Consider the following 23,491-nt stretch of genomic DNA (forward strand, 5'->3'; position numbering starts at 1 on the left):
TTGTTGTGTTGCAACTGCAATGTGTAACTTTCATTAGACGTTCCTTTCAAAATTTGTCTTATTGTCATTATTGCATCTCATTAACTTGAGTATTTATTATTTGTACATTGCTCTGACTTCCTATGTCAGATCTAACCACGATGTTGTGAGTGATGAATTAGCTGATGCTGGGATGACAAAATAAACAAGCAAATTTACACACTTCTCCCTCTTAAATAGAGGCAATAGTATTGTAACGAAGCCACATGAGGGGTAGACCTGGCCGCAGGCCGCAGCAGCCTATTCCCCCGCTCTGCTCTTGTGGTCTTTTTTTTTTTAATTCAACTCCCATATAATTTGGTTATCTACTTCCAGTGGATGAGAGGTTTCAATGCAAATACGCAAGTCTATCTAAAAATAGAAATTTCACAAACTTAGTAAGAGTCTAGAATTAAACTCGCAATCTCATGTCTAACATGTATATCTCATCTACGTCTACCCTTCGATACCACAAAGTTACAACAATATAATTATGGTAACTTTAATATTACTTGACGATTACAAATATATAATGCCTATGCTATGACCATGAAATGGTACACATCCCCCTTTCATTATAAATAGTCGTGTGTGTTCTAATTATGTCGCCACAAATAATAACCGTCTAATATCTTCCACAATTTGTTCATAATTAGATAAAGCTATCGAATTTGATTCAAACTTGCATGAAATGTGAAGTAATATACTCTTTTCTATTTATCCTTTATAAATTCTTGTGAAAAATGGCCTTTTTGAGAGACAATTTTTAATTGAATTGGACATATAAAGAAAAATATTGAGTAAAAATAGCATTAAACTTTAATAGGCTGGACCTAAAAGACGTCTCTCAAAAGAACGGTCTTTCAGGAGACTTGTTGTCCCATCGACCTTTTTCACATATGTCGAGGCAATATTTTAACCTTTGTCACATTTTTCATTAAAAACAAGCTATGTTACCTTAACCCATTTGTTAAATAATACATTATGGGGTCTCAATAATTATCTTAAATTTTTGATTGAATTGATTTATTGACATAGTATCAAAAGTCAACAAATATAATAAAAAGTCATAAACTACAATCTTAGTCACCCTTCATTTGAAGTGGAATATTTGGTTAAACTATCTTGTTTGCATCCCCTTAAAAAGTTATATTCAAATTGATCCTTTATATAATGAGCTTTGTTTGATTCGCTCACGCATGCAAATTTGTTTGTACTTACATGTTGATTATTGCATCATATATAATTAATGTGCTTTATTAATTTTCAATAGTTTTTGTGGTCATACTCTCCAATATAATTGGAAGATCTATAAATTGTATATGAATCATACTTGTAAAGAAGTGGCCAACAAAAATTTTTGCCAATAGCAATATAAAATTACGATTGAAATTCTTAAAAAGGTTTAAAGTGGAGATATGACAAACACCCATCTTTTTATAATAATAGTGTTTTATAACGGTTGAAAGTTAATTACAGTAATTGATTTAAGCAGTTGATTATATTAATTAGTTTGATCAGTTGATTTTGAATCTACTGCTATTAGTAACTTGTTTAAAAATGAGCTCATTAACAATAAGTTTTTTCAACTAGTTAATTTACCTAACACTAGTGTTGGCTGGTTTGACCCCCAACCCTCTTTTATATCAAAATAACCTAAAATTATCTAATAAGCTACTCCCTCCGTTCCTTTTTGATCTTCCACATTACTATAACGGGTAGTTTCAAAAGTTCTTCCACTTTAGAATACTTTCTATTTTTAGAAAGTTTTTATCTCACTTTTACCCCTTAAAATCCCCCTTTTCTTTTAATGTACCCATTTTCTTTTATTTATAATTATTTTCTCTCTCATACTTCCAATACAATCATTACTTCACACTACTATTTAATTAAAATAATACCCACTACAACCTCATACTTCCAATACAATCATTACTTCCCACTATTATATAATTAAAATAATACCCACTACCACTAAAGATTCTCTTTTTCTTAATCTTTGTGAAATACCCAAATAGGAAGAACAAATAGGAACGGAGGGAGTATATTGTATAATTAATGATAATTGATTCTTTAAATAAACTGTATTTATAAATTAACTGTTATTGTTTTATATTGTTGTTTTTGACACTTTGATCTAAGTTTCTTTAATCAAAAACTTAGCACATTAAGGGCTCAATTAATAACATGTTATAAATAATAATAATAATAATAATAATAATAATAATAATAATAATAATAATAATAATAATAATAATGGTAAAAACTCATATTGTAATAATTCATTAAAAAAATTGCATGTTTTCTCGTGAAAATAAAATTCTATTTTTGAATATGGGTTTTTCTTTGTAAAATTTCACCATGTAATTATACCATTCGTTCAAGTAGTATTGTATGAAAATAATTTTCACGTTGAAGAATAAATTTTTAGAGTTAGATAAACGATGTTTTGCAAAAATGATAATTATTTTATGTCTTTTTTAAATTTGATTCCGAAAATGATTTAAATATATCATTGTCAATAGTAATTTTATGAGGACAAAAGATATTTATAAATTACTTTCTCCTTTACATTATACTCCACTTGCTGGCTTTCCTTAATAAAGTATTTCTAATTACTTGTTACATTACTATTTTTAGCAAAAAAATAACTACGTAAATCTCTATTTTTTTCTAACTCATCTCTTTAAGGGTTATTTTTTTCAATTTTTTTAGAAATTAAATATTAGATCAGTATATTATGAACAATTTTAATAAAAAATTTGTCTAAACGATTTATTAAAAAAAATAATTCATGACACCGACTCTAAAAAATGTGGAAAATAAAAAAGGTTTATTATGAGTGAGTATGACCCTCGTATCTTATGTGTTGTAGTAGGAGTATGATCTATGATGTGTTAAGTTAAGCCTGTTTTTGCCTGCAAAAAAGCAGAAAATCACCTCTCTCTTTTCCTCCATTTTTCTGTCTTTGGGCTTGGGACTCTTCAAAACCCCAACAAAACCAATACAACAAATCCTAAAAAAACCCCATTTTTCTCCTATCTTTCACCTAATCTTCACCACCTACAATGGACTAATGGAGTAGCACCATAAACTAAACAACCCCACTTTAATGGAGATTAAAAGCTTTAACCAAATTCAATAAAACCCATTTCTTAAATCTCAAAAACGAACCAAACCCATTTCTTATTTTTCGATTTGATGATATTTGCATGAAGAATCATCCCAACTCCCAATGAAAACAATAATGAATTCCATTAATGTTGGTGATATTGAACAAGGAAGAATTTTTCATGACACTACTCAAGATTCTGATGAGGAAAGTGTTAAGATTGAAGATGTTGGTGGTGGAAGAAGAACAAGTGAGAAAAGTGGGTCCTTTTCTTCTTCATCTTCATCTTCTTGTTTGTCAGAATGTTCAGTGGAAGATATTGTGGATCTAGAGAGAAATGGGGATGTTGTGGAAACAAAAGTGAGTGTGCATTTATCAAAAGTTGAGAGGGATTGTAGGATTTGTCATTTGAGTTTAGATGGGTCTAATCCCGGGTCTGGGTTACCTATTGAATTGGGTTGTTCCTGCAAGGAAGATTTAGCTGCTGCTCATAAACATTGTGCTGAAACTTGGTTCAAAATTAGGGGTAACAAGTAAGTTAAATTAGGTTTTCTTCTGGATTTTTGGGTGTTTTTTTTTTCTTGATTGACCTTATTTTATCTTTTTTCTTGCTAATTTCATTACATTTCTTGTCAAAGATTTGATTTTTATAGGCTTTTACTCATTTGTTATTTCCTTTTTTAGGTGTTAGCTAAATTTGAGCTTAATTTTTTCTGTTTTTTTTTGCTATTTAACTATGAATTTGACATGGGTATGCATTTTATTTGATGATTTACATCTTTTCATTTGGGTTTTTTTGAGTTAGTGTTTTAAGAATGAAGTTAATGAGTTTTTGTTACTATTGGTTTAATTATTCTGATAAACCCATGTGTTAATTGATGATTGGATGCTAATCTTAGGTGCTTAACACCTAATACTTTGATAAAATGAATAGAGAATCTTACTGGTCTTAAAAAGTTCCTTGTTTTGGCTGATTTGTGAGTGGTCTGACTCAGTTTTTTATGCCTCTTTTTACTATGCTCATTTGGAGATTTCATTAGATAATCTATAAAGATGTTGTATACTATGAAAGGTATATTGGTGGATTAAAAAGTTTATTGTGAGACTAGACATTTTGTTGTTAGATAAAGGAAGGAAAATTGATACTCCTTCCTTCTCTGCGGGAATTGACACAAAGATTAAGAAGTGGCGAGGATATTTGAATTTTTGGATAATACCAAAAATGTGTGGATGAGAATCAAACAAAGTGCAAGGAAGTTTCCGTATAGGGAAATGTAGCAAAGTAAGAGGCACGTATCAAAAATGAAAGTGTACAATTTAAAAGCGAAGGAGAGAGAAATTGCTTGTTAGATAAAGAAAGGAAAATTGATACTCGCTCTGTCTGTTTGGGAATTGACACAAAGATTAAGAAGTAGCGGGGATATTTGGATTGTCCGGATAAATACTAAAAATGTATGGATGAGAATTAAACAAAGTGCAAGAAGTTTCCATAAAGGGAAATGTGGCAAAGCAAGAGGCACAAATCAAAAACAAAAGTGTGACAATTTCAATGCAAAGGAGGGGAAATTGCAAAGTAAAGTTGGTTAATAATTAATTAAGGAAGGAATCAAGTAAAATTAAGCATAAAGTATGTTAAAGGCCTTAAGGATCAGGGGGCTTTGCTTTTTATATCTAATTTTTTAGATTCTCGTCTTATACTCATGTAAATAAAGTATTCTAATTAAAATTTTATGTGTCTTGTTCTTTAGGCAACTTTTTTTGTTAATTACTTCTAGAGATGGTTTAGTTATAGAGCAGCTGCAACTGCACTTGTTCCATGTGATTACTTTAGCTGACTTTTCCTGAGTTAGGTGGTGAGTTGAAGATTGTTATTCCTTCCTACCATGTGAATCTGGAAAATCTTTTTCGTCGTCGTTGATTTGATCCTTCTTTATTGTCTTCTTGGTTGAATTCTTCAGCTGGTAGTTGAAAACATAGAGTATAAACAAGGCCACATCACATTTAGTCGGCCGTGTTGTAGGTTTTCAAAATAAGCGAACCAATATTCCTCGCTTTGTAAAGGTGTAAAAAAAACATACTTTGGGCTTATCGGTTTCGAAAGATATTTAGACGCTATGATAATCGGATCATCCTCGTTACCGTATCAACTTCTTGTTACCGTGATCATGACCTTTACGGCATTTTTACACTATGGTTGTTTAACATGAAATTTGGTGGTTTTCCAATGACCAAAATGATGGCCACATAACACATTTAGCTAGTGAAACAATTGCAAACTTAATTCCATCTAGGAATATCCTTTCCGTTCCTTTACCTCTTGAGATATTTTTTTTCTCTGTGGACACATGACACTAAAAGAGGAAATAAGTTGGAGTGACATATTTATTTTGACTATTGCGTAAAGCATCTATTGATATATAGAGGCGGAACATGTGATTCGACATTGCTACATGCTTACATATTGCTTTTGACAATTAATCTACATAACTTTTTGGATATTCTTGATTCATGGCTGGTTGGCTTTTTTGCTTCGTTGTCTTAGACTGTGGAAGTTGCTGAATACCGATTAGTTTTGTATTGTGATATGCAATATTATTGCTCAGAAGTTTTTATAGTTTATGATGGAATATGGAGTTCAATTTAAAAATTAACCAATTACTCAAAGTAGTGTCTACGCCCTTTACGCTTACTTTCTTGTTTTGATTTGTTCCAGCAAGAGCTTTGATTTCGTGAAGTTTTATAGTTGTTATTTTTGATTTCCAAACTAAATTGATATGATGTTATGTGTTATATGTTTATCTCATGTTTGATCAATAGTATATTCAAATGATTCTCTCTTTTTGTTCCTTTGAGCCTTAAAATTTGAGAAAAAAGTCACCTAGGTCAGTATCTAGAGTTATAATTACATTTGTGGCAAATGATGCAAATGAAGCGACGTTAGCTTCTACTTTTTTGTGATGACCTTCCTGAAACTTGTGTTACGCGCATGCATAGATCGAGAACTTGTGTTTAAAGAAGGGGTGAGGTCTAGCTTTAAGAAGAGACATGATTTTGGTTAAATTTGATATTTCCCGTTGTACTATAATGTCTCCTTTTGTCTACTTCGGTGTTTTACCTAATGGTTTCTTAACATGGATCAACAAAGGGATCTATAACTCGTACATTGTTAAATTTAACCTATGTTGCTTCAGTGCGTCTAAGTCAGCTAAAGTAACTACATGGAACAAGTGCAAACAGGGACACACACACACACACCCATAACCTCAATTAAATTGATTTGTCTTTGGTTTCCTAGAGATGGAAAAATAATACTCGCTTCACATTTATTTATTAGGGCACTCATACGTATTCTCTCTAAAGAAAAAAAAGACTTGGCGGGACTAAGGAAAGGCCAAGGTCACCTAATAACGAGTCGGTTCGTGCACCTCACATATGTGTTTGTTGAAGGAAACATTTTGCTAAATCTTGAGCACAAATCTTAAGTTTGACATTGATATCTTAATTATAGTATAGAGTATGTACTTTCCCTTTTCTTAGGGGATGCAGTCTATAGTATGGACATATGGAACTGCACCATTGTAATCATTTCGAGAAAATATCCGGAGTTAAGGATTAAGATCTCTTTAAATATCTATGTAATTTGGATCTTTGGTTTAGAAAGTGTATTAGAGTGAATAACATATCATGAGGTCGCAACCGTTAGCGTAAACTTATGGTTTATGGTTGAGTTGGTTCTTTGACATATATATTCTAACAAAGTGATTCAACCAATTAGTTAGGTTAAGTAATCAAACTCTCGTAGTTTTATGGGAGAAAGTAAAATTCCTTTACTCTCGGGAGACCTTAAACTTTTTGCCGTTATTTTTGTTTCGCTTTTGATCTTCAAATGTATGTCTCTGTTGGGATGGTTTGTCCCACATCGACAAATTAAAAATGGTGTGGACACTTCATAAGTTATTGGAGCCTTCTTCCCATTGCCATATGGTTTTGGGAATGGTTTATATACTCCTTGGCTTATGAAGTGTGTGTACCTCATGTTAAGTCCAGCTCAACTTAACAATCTCATATTGTTTATCTTGGCCTACTAAAATACTTATGTTGTAAGTCGTATATCGCTTGATTATTCAACTTGTCTAATACTTTTACCCGTCCAATTCAATGTAGAACATGCGAGATATGTGGTTCAACAGCTCGCAATGTGGTTGGTGTAAATGAAGTCGAACTTATGGAGCAATGGGACGAGACTAATGAAACTACAGCTACTGCAGCTCCATCTCAACCAACTGAAACTCGGCGCTTCTGGCAAAGTCATAGGTTTCTCAACTTCTTGTTGGCTTGTATGGTCTTTGCTTTCGTCATCTCTTGGCTCTTTCACTTCAACGTTCCGTCTTAGATTCGTGTACAGAAATAATGCAACTAGCATTGTTGTAACATTTCTCAAAAAAAAAGGGCATATAATCAGCAAAACGCAGGTACCTTGTACTCCATTCTCATTTCAGGTTTGTCAATAGCATTAGGTTAGTCCCAAGAGCTCTTTGAGGAATAGCTCGATTTCATGTTGTTCATGTCATGTTATATCATCTATTACGCCATTAATCATTCCAAAACTATTTGCCTTATTGGCATTTCGCTTGTAAAATTCCAACTGTGAAAGAAATTTTCTTGGAGTAGAAACGATTTCCTCATGTTTCCTAGTAAATGTGTTGCAATTTGCCTTGGAAATAGAGTTTTCGTGCTAAACAGGGGCCGATCCAAGGATTATTGTCAATGTTGCCAATTGATTGGGCGCCTTTTTTGAAAGCCCACTACAAGAGGCGTGCGCCTTGGGCGCCTCAATGTGCTTCACACCTCGTGCGCCCTGTGCGTCTCCTTATTGGGTTGGGTAATTACTTATCCTTGTTTGTTTGAAAAGAAGTAAAAATCAAAACTCAAATTACTTGAATATAAAGTTCCAAAAATCGTTCCTTCTTTAAGAAAAACAAAAGGCATGTGAAGAAGAAAATAAGTCTGAGAATTTTTTGTATTCTCATTATAATAGTTTTGTGCTAAAGTGGTGTTTGAAGCAAGAATAATAAATGTTTTCAAGTTTGTTAATACTAAATTATGAATATCATGTTGTTTGAAGGATTATATGTATTAAAATTGAATTTTAATCTTTATTCAAAAAGTGCACTTCGCATACAAAAAACTTGCGCCTTTGTCTTGCGCTTTGTGCCTGGGCTCTAAGGGTCTCTTCGCGCCTCAGTGCGCCTCGCCCTTTTTAAAACTAAGAATTGATTTGACATCATTCAAGATTTCAAATTATGTGTAAAATCATCTTTCTATAAATATTGATATATATGCTGGTTAAGTTGGTTGGAATTTTACTATGTGACAGGTTGATCTAGGTTCAAACATCATTAATAACAATTTTAAAAAAATTAGTGATATTATTTGATTTTGTTCTAGATCCACCACTGGCTATTGTATATATGTTCATGGATAGCAAAATAATATGTCTTTTAGTGTCCTGAAGAGATGCTTTATAGGAGCACTAGATTATTTAGATATTTGTTGTGTTTCTTTTAAGTGATAAGTCTTAAAAGAAAGGAAAAGAGTGTTATTTGCCTTTACTTTTAGTGCTGTAAAAGGAGTCTTTTTTTTAGGATTAAGAAGTACTTTTATTAAATTTGTGAATTAAAACTATAATAATGTGTCATAAATTCACAATTAAGTTAAGGGTGATGGAACAAAGTTTGAAAGATGTGTGAATGGAAACTAAAGGGAATTAATTTTTTGGTTGTAAATGGCAAATGGGGGTCCATTATGTGTCATTAAATCAATGGTCTTGGCCCAGCCTATGACTTCTAAGCTCTTGCAGCCATCTTCTTGTGACTGACTTGTGTTTATGTGTAGTATGTACTCTCTTTCTCACACGAAATTTGAATACCATATAGTATCTATATTTTCATAATTTCTATTAGTTGGACTATTTAATTTATATATAAAATGCATTTCACACTAAATTTATTTCTTGTAACAATTTGTGTTTTATTTGTAATTCGTTATTCATATTTTCATTTCACATTATAGTTAAGAGTCAAAAGTCGGTTAAAGTTAATTTTTCATTGTTAAGGCACTTCTTTATGGAGTAGAGAAAAATTGACGTACCCATGACCTCACTTAGGAAGATTATTGAATTTTGAAATATAAGATAGATATAATAACAATTGATAGGCTGTTTCATTAATTTTTAGATTTTAGAGTACTGAAAAATAAAAAGGGTCCTTAAAAATTTAAGGGTAATAAATAATATAATGTTTTGTGTAGTTGATATTTTAATTATTTTATAAAAAATCCTATTAACTCATATTACATAGAAAAAGTATAATTATATTAAAATTTAAATCAAGTTAATATCAATCTTATATATAAAAAAATATTTTTTGGGGCCTAAATAATATAATCGACTACCGATTTGTGAGCTTAAACTTCTTCTTCCCTGGTGCTTTATTATCATTGAGTATATGTAATAATCTCGGATGGCCTAAATTATGATTTCAGTTATTTAATTAAAATATTATAAATATTATATGCAATACAGAAGAATGACATTTTTAGGAAAATTATTCAATTTATTTGACTTAAAGATAACAATCTACAATACATAAAATAAATTAATAAATACATAAACTTTTTTAATAAAGTTTTGCTGGTCATTATGAATCTCAACTTGGTTAGGAAAACTAATAAAGATGTTGGCACGCACGGACAAATACAATATCGGAATATTGGATGCGAAGACTAATTAATATTAATATTCTCAAAATTATTTTAGATCAAGATTTTTTATAAAGATTTTTCATAAAGATTTTATTCTTAGACCTAAGTGCTAGCCCACAATAATCTGATGTCTTCTCAAGATAATAAGATTTTATGGGTTGGATGAATCTATAATAATCCAAAAGGTTTAATTGAATCTTAACATGGACAAATTAAAGATCCAACATCATTGCTTATGTTCAATGTTTTTAAATTTTTAACTCTATTTTGAATTCAGATTCAGATCTACTGGATTTGAGGTAGTTTAGAAACCTTTAATGGACTTTGTAGGTTCTTTATGGGTCTTAATTTTTGTATAAATTATTGAGTAAGACGGTTTCATACTGAGACATGTAATCATATTGTTTATGTTTTTATATTTTCAGCAGGTTTTTTTTAAATATTTATTTAAGTCTAAAATAACTAAATAAGTATATAATTAAGAATGAGTTCAAATATAAAACAGCTAGTCTTGGACGAGACAGCCTCATAATGAGATCATTAATTTGGGTCGGCTCAATTCACGCGTGTATCAACCTCACATGCTTTCTCTCGTTTATCCATTTTCTATGCATTTTCAATTTTAATCTTAAAGATAAAATTTTGACCTTAAAAGTATCAATGTCAACCTAAAGTAAACTTTAAACAGATCAATTAAAATAAAAAATTTCAATTTTGACCTATTTGTGATCAATTTTGACGTTAAACTGATGAATTTCTACCTAAATATGGTTCTGTTTCCCAATTTGAGAATGAAGTTAATAACATGGTATTATTTTATCATTCTATGGATGAATTTCAAACAAGAAATGAATGGTCAATAACACTATCAATAATAGTGTTAGAACATTGTATAATACAAGTACTTTTATTCAATGCAACATGATGGTTCTAATGGAATATAAGAGTACTTGTACTCTTTAATCATCGATCAACAATAGTGACATTACTCTTACTCTTTCCTCAACACGTTTATATATATTTGTAAATAGTTCAAATTGAGTATGTTAATAGTTAAATTATAACACATAAATTGACCATTGATGTTTTATGATCTAACTCAATTTTGAACGTATACGCTTTAATTATCATTTTTAAAATAAGTATTTCAAAGTCTATAAAGATATTGTATAAGTTTTTGTTCAAGTTGAATATATTAATAGTTAAATTATGACATATAATTTGACAATGATGTTTTATAATCTAACTCAATTTTAAACTTCTAATCTTCAATTATCGTTTTAAAAATAAGTATTCAAATTGTATAGATATATTGTATAGTATTTAGTTCAAATTTAATATGTTAATAGTTTTAACACTATTATTGATAGTTTTATTGACCATTCATTTGTTGTTTGAAATTCATCCATAGAATAATACCATTTTATATAACTTCGTTCTAAAATTATAAAACAGAACCATATTTAGAATAAATTTCGGTAAAAAAATTTTAGATTCAAACCTATTTAATTTCTAAACTTAAACCTAGGTCCAAGATATCAAGGCTTAAAAATTGAACCCAAACCCTAAAGTCAAAGTTGGTACTCGTTTTTTTTATTTCTAGTATCAAGTTAAAAGTGTTAAAAGTCAAAAGGAGGATCAATTCTAAATATAATAAACTATATATCTTTGGATTTACAACATTCTCCAAATTTATTGAAAGTTGTTTATAATAGTTATTCTTGTTAAATGTACTTTCGAGGCCATTAAAGGGGAAGTAACAAATAAGCATGCAATGTCATTGTCCTTGAGCTAAACTAGCTATTTCTACATCATTTGGATTGAAGCAACTAACTATTTTAGTTGTTTGATAAAATTGCTTTCATTTACCAAACTCCATCTATAAAAGAGAAAGATGGAGTAGCAATCAACTAAAAAGTTTTAAAAATCAAATTAGCCCATATGAAATAAGTATATTTTTACTTATTAGTTATATTATTTTATTCTTAATGTTAAATTAATACAAAAATTGTATTATTGACTTGTAAAAAATAGACATCACTTATCTACATGGTCTCCTACACTCATGTCGACCTCACCATAAGGAGAATAAAAGAGACATAATATTGCTTGGTTTGTTCGTCTTGAGAACGTGCCTTGCATTATTGGCACCCACCAATTTTAATTTTTTATTTTTATTTTTGTGAATTAATTAAGTCTTTTTAACTAAGTCTAAATCAACAAATGTGATGACATACTCTAATAGACTCGGAAATAAAAATAATAATATTAATGTAAGAGTTAGAAATATCAACCTAGTTAGTATCCCGTATAAGTCGTGGTCTGGGGAGAGTAGCGGACAGATCATGAATGCGCGCATTCAATTTATCTCAAAAAAGATACAAAGAGATGGGTGTGTGCACACATTGCATTTGAGAAGACACATGCAACTTACAACATGCATTTAATAGTATAACTATGAACTATTTATATAAATCAAAACAAATTAACATGAGAGATGATTATTGATGAAAAGGATATTTTATTCATCTCTCTTTAAGCTAATAGTTGTAGCTTAAGAATATGTTATATAATTTATCATGTTTTCTCATACAAGAGCATTTTGGTTGAGAAGTGTGAATATGATACTAAATATTCCACTTAAAATGACGTTACAGCCAATAATTTAGATTTCCTAAAATATGTTATATATATTAAGACCATTGAGTAATAAGACTCCATTTAGAATTGTATTATAAAAATAAGAGATAATTGGGAACCTTTAACTTTTCCTGATTGAAATGGTAGCAACCACAGAAAAAGACACAATTAGATAGTTTAATCGTGAAGCAGCATGTTCTTAGGCACTTAAAGGGAAGTCGGCCACATGTTTAGGCACCCTCCAGCAAGTATGGGCAGCCGACATTTTCTTGGTTAATCCTTCTCAATCTTGCATTTATCTCTCTCTAATCTCTATCTTTGTATGGGACATCTCTTAATTTTAAGGGATAGAGCTTAATTAGAAGGTTTCAACTTTCAAGGTGCCCTTTGTTGTGGGTTTGAGAGACAATGACAAAATCTATGTATTTCTATTTGACAACTTCAATAATGCCTTAAAACATTGTATTTAGATTCTATTTATTTTGTTATGAAATTATGTCCATGTTATCTTTATTTGGACATGATTTTATTATTTTGATAGTTGATTGGTGTAATTTTTATATTCGGTAATTAAAAAATAACCCTAAACATCTTAAATCGTTAAATTTTGATACCTCTATAAATTAGTATTTTTTGTCATTCTCAAAATGTACTCAATATTTTATAATAAAATTTAGTGGAAATAGAAATTGAATAGGAAAATAGGACAAAAAAACAAGTGGATAATAAAAATAAGTGATTATTGGTTAACTTGGAGAGTTATAATAAGTTTATGAGTAAGATTGAAAGAAAGAGAGTAAACTATTATAAAAAAAAAATATCGTACAAATGAGCGGGGGCAAATTAAAACGAAAAAATAGTAAATATTAAAAGAGAAAAAAGATATTAACTTGTTTTACAAACAACTTAAACAGCATAAAAATTATCCTCCAAATCCAAAACCATAATAACTATCACCACCAATTATATACTTCACTTACTCTCTAAAACTCCAACTAAGATAAAATTAGATTTTCTATTATACTTTCAAATTCATGTTAATGGGATTAGGTTTAGCACCAACCCAAAATACATATGAACTCTTTGACTAAGCAAATGGATACATCAAAATTTTATTCTACAACTAAAAAGGGACTTTGAGAAAGATCAAAAGTTTTCATACCCAATTAAAATTGATCTATAATGGGAGCATTCTTCAATTAATCTAACTAAAATTTTTAAGTCAAACTTTGTTTGCATTAGCCCTACCAATCAACTTCTGATAACACTATATAAAATTACCATATTACATCCAAAAATTGCAATTAAATTACTAAATCAATCCAAAAATAAATATATTGATGTCTAACCTCTTATTGCTTCTCCAACGTGCACATACAATCGACTGCCGTCAATCAACTTTTCCATGTTACATTTCTCACTACTATTATTCATTTCTATCCTTTAGCAACTCTTATTTAATTATTTATATGTACATCATATAAGTATACATCATACAATTAGTATCCAGTGAGACGGCTTTAGCCGTGTAATTGGCCCAAGTTCAGTCATTTTTTTAAAAATATTTTAATGTACTAATTTTAAGACTTAAAAGGACAAATCTAAGATTTAAAAATCCAATTTTAAGACTTAAAAGGTAAATTTTAAAGTTTTTAATATCAACTTTAATGTTTGAACTGTAACAATTCGAAATTTAAAAAAAATATATTTTTATTATGTTAGAAATAAATTATTTTTATTTATTGGAGATAAAGAAGATTTAATAATGAGGTTAAGTAATAATTTTTTTATTATGGGATAATAAGTAAGTATTTTGGGCTAAGTCTATGGCCCTCATTATAATTACCCAATTATGAGATTAATTTTAACCCTAATTATTACTAATATATATATGCCCACTTGTTAACCCTAATTTTCCTTTTACTCTTATTTTAAACCAGAAAAATTATCATTACATCTTGTCGCTTCCAGGAAGGTAAGTTTTTGTTTTTGTTTTTATTTTTTCCTTTTTCTTTTGTTTATTTTTTGTTTTTTTATTATTATTAATGCACATAATAAAAAATCAGACTGATCAGTTTCTTTTTGAAGGAGTGGCACTATCCATTTACCTGTAGTTCCGCTGTCGGGTATCGGTCACCAACAGCTACCAACGGTAACTGAGATGATATATGTAGCAATATAATAAGACTTCAGCTTATTAAAATTTTATCTTATTTAATACTTTGACTACAAACAATCCTCATTATCTCATATATATCTTCCACAATAACTAATGTAATAATATTTACTTTTATTGCCCAGTTATAATACTTATAATTGTGCCTCGACTCTTTTAATTTATGTTAGATTTAACCCGCTCGAATCATCAAAATATCTATTAAAAAGGATTCGTCACTCAAGATCATAATAAGACAAAAGCAAGTAAATAAAGTATTAAAAAAACAACGTGAATGATGAGCAGTACATTAAGGAATTCAATGGTTACAATTTCAAAGGAAGAAAAAAGGAAAAAGAAAATAAAAGACAAATTAATAATAATGATAATAAAAAAAATTAAATAAATAAACCAAAAGAAAAAGGAAAAAAAACAAAAGCAAAAACAAAAATTTACCTTCGTGGAATTTGGCGTGAAAGAACAACAGGAAATTAGCATGCGGCAGCAGTAAACTCACCAAATTCAATCTGAATTTTATGTTATTACTGGAAAAAAATAAAGAAGGTGTAGATATTGCTAAATGATTAAACGGATTAATTCAAACGAAGGAAAAAGGAGAGATGTAATGATAATTTTTCTGATTTAAAATAAGAGTAAAAAGGAAAATTAGGGTTAACAAGTGGGCATATTTATATTAGTAATAATTAGGTTATGATTAATCTCTTAATAGGGTAATTATAATGAGGCTCATAAACTTTAGCCCAAAATACTTAATTATTATCTCAGGATAAAAAAAAATATTATTACTTAACCTCATTATTAAATCTTCTCTATCTCCAATAAATAAAAATAATTTATTTCTAAGTAATAAAAATAATATTTTTTTTAAAATTTCAAATTGTTACGTTCTACGCAACTTAAGACAAACTTCGTCCTCAAAGTTAAACCTTGATAAATACCCTCATTATATTTATTTCAAAACAAGCCCCTCAACTAATAGTATTTTTGAACTAGCTATATTTCCCGAGGTACATAACCATAAAATAACCACAATAATGATTATTCACATTGCACTACCCTAAATGTAAGCAATTCTAATTCCTCTCCCGGAATCTTACAATTCTGCCCTACTTGAAATAAAGTTCGTCCTCGAACTTACTTAAGTAGAAATGAGAATTGTCCTGCAATTAGTCTTTTAAGTCTTAAAATTAAGTTTTTAAGTATTGAAATTGATCTTTTAAGTCTTTAAATTAGTTTTTTAAATCTTGAAATTGACATTTTAATTTGTGAAATTGGTAAAAAAAAAATATATACAATTGGACCGGTCCACGCGTCTCACAAGTGAGACGGTCTCACCTAAATTTTTGTGTACATCATATGTTAATAATCAACATAAGAGTTGTAAATTATATCATTATTATCACTATCGATATATAGCCAAATGTATCATGTTAATAGAAACTATAATGAAAAAAGACCTGCAAAGAAAAGCAAAATAAGAAGACAAGACAAAAACGGAGACAATGTAATATAAGATAAGTATTAATGCTAATTATATGATTAAAGAAATAAAAATAATCATAAAGACTTGAATAATAAATAAGGCATAAGTGACATATACATAGGTGTTGGTAATTATCCAAGGTCTATAAAACAATTTGAGCTAATTTTAATCATTTATTATTAAAGGAAAATTCTACGCGGTAACATTTAGTTTTCATTAAACGCCAGTGGTAGCATTTTTGTAAGATTTATCCATATGGTAGCATCCAGTTTATGCACTATCTAACTATCGTAGCATTTTCCGATAAATTCTTGTTAATTTCTATTTAATTCATCATTTTGTAAGATTTTTCCATTCAAATGTTTAATTCACCATTTTAACGTTTAATTCACCGATTAATTTATCAACGCCCTTAAATGTTGAAACAATTTTATTTTCATTCAAATTATTGGCATTATAAAGTTCAAAACGTGTATTTCAAACACTAATAAATAATTCAAAAGGCGCATTTTATAAGCTTAAAAGGTGCATTTCATAAGTTTAAAAAGTGCATTCCAAGCACTAATACATATCTACTTAATTGTTGCAACATTTAAGGGTGTTGATAAATTAATCAGTGAATTAAACGTTAAAATAGTGAATTAAACATTTGAGAGCAAAAACTGGATGTTACCGTGTGGAAAAATCTTACAAAATGATGAATTAAACGGAAATTAACAAGAATTTAACGGAAAATGATACAACAGTTAAATAGTGCATAAACTAGATGCTATTATATGGAAAAATCTTACAAAAATAGTACCATTAACGTTTCATGAATACTAGATGCTACTATGTAGAACTTTCCATTATTAAATAAGTGGATGCTATTAATAGGTTGAGTTTTCAACCGGTGGATGCATATAAAAATTAACGAGTAGAGACAAATTTTAACGAGTTTGATAAAAATATTTGTATATAGTTTAAAGCATAGTGAAGATGAAAATCAAATAAATGTATTACATACCCAAAAGATCATAATGTACCCTTAGACATGGGAATGCACCAATTGAAATGCAGGCGGCACAAGTACTGACTTATGCACCAATCCGTCATAGTGGACCATAGGCATGCTAAGTTCATCATTTTTTGAGATTGTCACACAACATGACGCATCGCCTATTGGTATGACTCATCGACATAATCTGTTAATATCCCGATTTATAACCAATTTAAGAGTAAACCGATAAATAATAAAGAAGGCGTGTGTGTTCTTGCCATGTTCAAACTCACAAGACATTATTTGAGGGTGAATAGCAATGATCCAACCCACCACGATCCGAACCGACATGAATTTAATGTCTATCTAAACTCTTTAGATTAATAAAAAAAATAACCTAATACAACCCATTAACTCTTAATTTATCCAAAATGACCCGACTTGACTCCACTCAAACCCGACATACTAAGTAATAAAGCTCTCACAAATTCTTGTATGAGACGGTCTCACACAAATTCTTAGAACACACGTGTCATTGCCTACAATGATCTTATGTAATTCAATGGATCTTCCTACAATCACAATTTTTAAAATAAAATTCTATTTTCGTTGGAATATTTTTTTGAAGTACATTTAGATTAGGTCATCACAAATCACAATATAAAAACGAGACGAAAAGAGAGATTCAAATATTCAATACATGCCCTATTCACCTATTGGATGTTCTTCACTCTTCGCACGGTTAATAAAACCCCAACCATCCTTTTCACACTCAAATTCTTCCCTCTCTTTTAAACAAATCATTTTCTTTTCCAATTCTACCTGAAATTCACTCTCTGTTCTATCTCTGTTTCTTATTCTTCTCTGTTTTTCTTGTCTTTTTGGTGCTGTTATGAGGACACTTTGCCCTAATTTCGATAAAGAAGATGGACTTGATACTGTTCTTGAAGTCCCAATTCCTGATGAAATGTTTCCTTCTTCTAAAAATAAATGGCCTAATATGATTTCTTGGATGAAAACTAACCCTGCAAGAGTTTCTAATAGTTTACCTTTTGCTGATAGAAATTCTCAGATTCAACTTCTTCTTGGTGTTATTGGTGCTCCTTTGATCCCTCTTCAGATTCCTTCTGATCATAAAGTTAGCAAATGTATTAAAGATCACCCAATTGTGAGTTCTTTAAAACCCATAACTTATTTTTTATTTGTATTTTTTGGGTTTTGGAATGCCTATAATGTTGTCTTTACGTTTTGATCATTTTCTTTTTTGGATTTATGGGTTTTATAAATTTACATTACCTTTTGTTCTTGGATCAATGGGTTTTCAAATTGATATTAGTTTTCTTTCTTGGATTGATGGGTTTATAAATTGACACTAATTTTCTGTCTTGGATTGATGAGCTTATAAATTGACATTATGTGTTTGATGAATTGCTTGACAGGAATCTTCAATGGCAAAATACATAGTTCATCAGTACATTGCTGCAATGGGAGGTGAACACGCTTTAAATTCAATTGACAGTATGTATGCAATGGGAAAAGTGAGGATGATGGCATCAGAGTTTAGTAGTGGTGAAGGGTTATCTGTAAATAATCCTATAGGAGATAATGTTAAGGTTGTTAAAGCTAAAGGTATGAAGAATGGTGGTGAAGTGGGTGGATTTGTTTTGTGGCAAAAGAAGCCAGATTTGTGGTCTTTGGAACTTGTTGTTTCTGGTACTAAGATTAGTGCTGGAAGTGATGGGAAAATTGCTTGGAGGCAGACACCTTGGCACAACTCTCACGCCTCCCGAGGGCCGCCACGACCTCTCCGGCGTTCATTGCAGGTATACATACATTCAATTACTACTTTGATGATTTTGATCTTGATTTGACCTTTATACTACTCATGTTACTTGAAATCTTCATTTTACTTTACGTACCCTAGTCCGATTATTGATCCTCGGACATTAGTATGGCACTTAGACGCTTCGTATTAGGCGTAATTTGAATACTTAGACGTATTAGACACTCGAACACGTAACATCAGTACCGAGTTCAAGTAACATAGATACTACTATATCATATCTTGGGGTATGACCACTAACCTAGAGCTTTTGATTTAGTTAGTTCCTTAATTTATATTTGTGTGGCACATTCAAATTTTTAGCCTAGAGTTTTTGTGTTTGAGGACGTAATAGAATATACTATAACGTATTAATGGTTATTTACAGTATAAAACCATGTTTAAGTTTAATTTTCCTAAAACACAATCTTAATTGTATAATTACATGCATTATTTTGAAATCTGTATTTGAATTAGTGATCATTGACAATGATTTTCATAATTGAGATTCTACTCAGTTTTTAGTGCTGGAAATGTCTAGATAATGAGCTATAAAATGATTGTTTTGAGATTGATATCCCCTAATCTCTTTATTAAATTATAATAATTATGACAAATAATGATGTTGTGTCATCATCTATAACTACCAATCCCCTTTAGAAAGCATGTATTGTGCTTAATTGCAATTAAGACCTGTCAAAAGAATAGATTAGCTCCTCTATTTCATGGAAAAAGAGGAAAAACTTTTTCTTTTGTTCAAAGTTTTTGTCTTGCAAAGTCTTGATTGTCACATTCATTCTGTTTTCCTCTTAGTTTGTGGGTTGTTCATGTTCATCCATTGAGCTAGATTGTGAAGTTTTACTTTGAGCATTCTTTTGACTTTATGAGCTAAGCACCCCGTGGACCCTACTGTTGGTATATTTCTTTAATCACCAACTAACAGCATTTCCTTCTCTTCCTTTTGAATAATGGTTGTTGAGTCTAAGTCTTGAAGTTGAGTAACCGTGTTCATTTTCTGATAGTTGTTTTAAGTTTTAATTTATCTTCAGATTCATCTTTACTTTACACTGATAATGCTTGTGTTGTACATCCTTGTAAATGAGTAAATGCTAAATTGAGTCTAAAATGCTCCAGACTTGAAATTTTTGCTCCAAGTAATGCTAAAGTTAATAAAAATTCTCATCTTAGAGTCACGTTTAATAATTAATTAATTTCTAACTATACCATCCATGTAGGATCAATATGTGGGTCCTTTTATTATTTCATTCGAGTTCTAAAACCGTTGACAATTCCATATTTTAATACTGTTGTAATTGTAATTGTAATTGTGTTTTTTTTCTATTACAATTTTATCAATAGAGTAAGAATCAAAAAATAATTGACTAAGTGGGTAATTTAGTTTATTTGAGCATCACTCTGAGCAAAAGTTCCTACACTTGGTGATCATCAAACAATCAGGCATTGATGATTGAACTAAATGGTTATTGTAAATTCGTACGCAGGGTCTTGATCCACGAATGACAGCGAACCTGTTCACAAATGCAATCTGCATTGGAGAGAAATTAGTAAACGATGAGGATTGCTTTGTGCTAAAGCTCGAAGCGAATCCATCAACACTAGAAGCAAGGAGCAACGGCAATGTAGAGATAATTCGCCACACAGTTTGGGGATACTTTAGCCAAAGAACAGGACTTCTTGTTCAACTAGAGGACTCCCACCTTCTAAGAATAAAGACATCTAAGAGTGATAGCATCTTCTGGGAAACAACCATGGAGTCCCTAATCCAAGATTACCGAACAATAGACGGTGTTAACATCGCACATTCCGGTAAGACTTTAGTCTCATTGTTTCGATATGGGGAAAACTCCGAGAGCCATTCAAGGACGCGTATGGAAGAGGTTTGGTCTATCGAAGAGATCGACTTCAACATCAAGGGATTGTCGATGGACTGTTTCTTACCTCCCGCGGACTTAAAGAAAGAGGATGAAGGATTCACTGGGGTAACACCAAAAAACATAAAACCAGTTACTAAAACGCAGTTTATTGCGAAGGCGGCTGCTAACACAAGGGTTAACACAGCCAAGGTTGCTTCTGTTGACGATCATCATCCAGAGAATCTGGATCATGGAACAGAAAGGATGTGATACATAAGTTTTGTGCATATGAAGAACAATGTTTCCGCGTCTTAGTGTAATGTACAACCATGACTAAATACAGTACTTAGGATTGCTCATCATAATTTGAGCATCTCAATTGTATAGTTCGTCGGATATTGTTTTAGTCACGACTGTACGTACATAAGCGATTTTAGCTGCTAGCTAATATACCATTATACTACTATTGATTTCCGATACAAATGGCTTTCTTTTAAGGCTTGTGTTTTTATAGAGTCTTGGCCTCTCGGAATTAATGTGATGTTTAATTTGCAAGCATATATTTCTATTTGATTCACTACATGTAGTTCAAATGTCTACTAGTTTAATTACCTACTTTAGTATATAAAAACATATACTTTAGTATATAAAAACATCTACTTCTATATGCAAAAATATCCATATATACTAACCATTTCAAAATGTCTACTTAAACTATTTATATTTAAGTTACCAGGATGAGAAAAACCTATAAAAATTATAGAAATGACTAGATAGAGTAATTTATTTATTATTGAGTTAAATAATTATACAAATTAATTTTTATATTAATTCTCTTTTTAAATCTATCTAGATTATGATAAAAAGCATAACCGATAAAACTGACCTCTTCAAAAATATTATAAATATTATATTTAAAATTTATCATAATATTACAACACTCATAACTAGTTAATTACTACTTTCACATAACCTTATTGATGGTTGCATATCTATACACTACATATGTACAATACATAATAGATAATAATAGATACTTGTACATATTTATAATAATTATACACTACTAATTAATTATCTCTATCAAGAGCATATAACGTACATAAGATTGATCATTCCATATTGTTAATTACTCGCTTAATATAATTGTTTTAAGTGATATTAATAGACTTAATATCAGACTGTCTCTGTTGTACCTTAGGCACAGTCACCGTCAAAACCCCATGTTCCATATTCGCCTTAATTTCATCCATCTTTGCATTTTCAGGCAACCTAAACCTTCTTAAGAACTTTCCAGAACTTCTCTCCACTCTATGCCACTTCTCATTCTCTTCTCGATTCTCTCTACTTCTCTCTCCACTTATCTGAAGTACTTTCCCATCTTCCACCTCTACTTTCACCTCCTCCTTCTTCAACCCCGGAAGATCAGCCTTGAAAACGTGCGCTTCCGGGGTCTCCCGCCAGTCGATACGGGTGTTTGTGAAACCAACCATATCAGCTGACGAGGAGGTTACACTAGTAGTTGGATCCCATATGTCTAGGGAAAATGGGTCGAATATGCTTGATGATCCTGATCTATTGCCTCCGAAAAAACTTGGTATTAGTGACATTTTTTGTGTCTTATTTGAAGGGTATGTAATGGCTGAGAATAATGAACAAGATATATGGTGGTGTATATAAAGGGTGATTGATCAAGCGGTTGATTATCTGATTTCTTGTATGATTATTAAATAGACACTTGTTTCTAAGGTGGCATTAGTAATAGTATGTGTAGTTGTCTAAAGTAGTAACAGTGTGATGCATGCAGTGCTGCAGATATTACGTGTTAAGAGCTCGTGAATGGAAAGGTTTTAATCATATTTGACTCCATTAAGACCTTAAATATTAAGAGCCTTAATACTATATTATGTAGTATTTTATATGTTTAAAAAATATTTTAATTTTTTAAAATATTAGGTCTTTTAAAAAATTTGTTAATTTTTGTTTTGTCAGTAATTGTGAATCTTGGCTAGTTATACAAGCTACGTCAAGAACTAGAATCATTCTAGTCAGTCCAATTCAACCAAATCATATCTTGTCGTAATTGTAGTAACGATTTTGTTTTTCGTATATATTGTGAAATTTTAATTAGTTTTGCCAACATTGTTGTTATTTGTAGAGTAGATTGTTAACTCGATAATATATTATTTTATTATGGTAATATATTCATTTTTTGTTAAGATTATGGGTGACTTATGTTCATCAAATAATCAAGAAAATAATTAAGGTAATTAATCATTTTAATTAGTAAAGGTTAGAAGAGGACATATCACATCATACATCATACATCATACATTATATACTAAAAACCTTGGAAAATTCCAAATGTTACAATTTAATTAAGAGAACTTGCCAAATAAAATTCACTTATTGGTTAAAAAAAATGACATGTCAATTAATCTTCAGTAATATACTGCTTAATATATTATTGACAATTTCCAAAATTTCAGAATCAATTTATACATATAACCTGTCAAAATTGAGTTTTTCTACTGCATAATATCTCTAGTTTTTATTTAATATCATATGTTTATATGTGTCAATGTTAAAAAACTGTGCATTGCATGGGGTTCTACACTAGTGTTT

The 23,491-nt window shown here is 30.3% G+C and overlaps 3 protein-coding genes across 3 annotated transcripts; 2 read left to right on the top strand and 1 right to left on the bottom strand.

The window, feature by feature from the left end:
- Positions 1–2,877: 2,877 nt before the first annotated feature.
- On the top strand, positions 2,878–7,852 carry LOC130803537 (uncharacterized). Its single transcript, XM_057667693.1, has 2 exons — positions 2,878–3,663; positions 7,295–7,852. The coding sequence occupies exons 1-2, from the start codon at positions 3,254–3,256 to the stop codon at positions 7,521–7,523; spliced, it is 639 nt and encodes a 212-aa protein (XP_057523676.1). The 5' UTR covers positions 2,878–3,253; the 3' UTR covers positions 7,524–7,852.
- A 9,969-nt stretch (positions 7,853–17,821) lies between these two features.
- On the top strand, positions 17,822–21,420 carry LOC130803538 (uncharacterized). The gene is made up of 3 exons (XM_057667694.1): positions 17,822–18,338; positions 18,610–18,993; positions 20,495–21,420. The coding sequence occupies exons 1-3, from the start codon at positions 18,063–18,065 to the stop codon at positions 21,134–21,136; spliced, it is 1,302 nt and encodes a 433-aa protein (XP_057523677.1). The 5' UTR covers positions 17,822–18,062; the 3' UTR covers positions 21,137–21,420.
- Positions 21,421–21,968: 548 nt separating this feature from the next.
- On the bottom strand, positions 21,969–22,496 carry LOC130803539 (17.4 kDa class I heat shock protein-like). The gene has a single exon (XM_057667695.1). It carries the CDS (start codon positions 22,474–22,476, stop codon positions 22,018–22,020), a length of 459 nt encoding a protein of 152 aa, XP_057523678.1. The 5' UTR covers positions 22,477–22,496; the 3' UTR covers positions 21,969–22,017.
- Between the last annotated feature and the right edge of the window lie 995 nt (positions 22,497–23,491).

Source organism: Amaranthus tricolor, chromosome 17 (genome assembly GCF_026212465.1).
Source record: "Amaranthus tricolor cultivar Red isolate AtriRed21 chromosome 17, ASM2621246v1, whole genome shotgun sequence".
NCBI classification, from domain to species: Eukaryota; Viridiplantae; Streptophyta; class Magnoliopsida; order Caryophyllales; family Amaranthaceae; genus Amaranthus; species Amaranthus tricolor.

Bases quoted from the DNA above. Each gene is read 5' to 3' on its own strand.
- LOC130803537 (XM_057667693.1), top strand. From the start codon at position 3,254: ATGAAAACAATAATGAATTCCATTAATGTTGGTGATATTGAACAAGGA. The intron at 3,664-7,294 runs GTAAGTTAAATT...AATTCAATGTAG, and splicing joins TTCAAAATTAGGGGTAACAA to AACATGCGAGATATGTGGTT.
- LOC130803539 (XM_057667695.1), bottom strand. From the start codon at position 22,476: ATGTCACTAATACCAAGTTTTTTCGGAGGCAATAGATCAGGATCATCA.
- LOC130803538 (XM_057667694.1), top strand. From the start codon at position 18,063: ATGAGGACACTTTGCCCTAATTTCGATAAAGAAGATGGACTTGATACT. The intron at 18,339-18,609 runs GTGAGTTCTTTA...ATTGCTTGACAG, and splicing joins GTATTAAAGATCACCCAATT to GAATCTTCAATGGCAAAATA. The intron at 18,994-20,494 runs GTATACATACAT...ATTCGTACGCAG, and splicing joins CTCTCCGGCGTTCATTGCAG to GGTCTTGATCCACGAATGAC.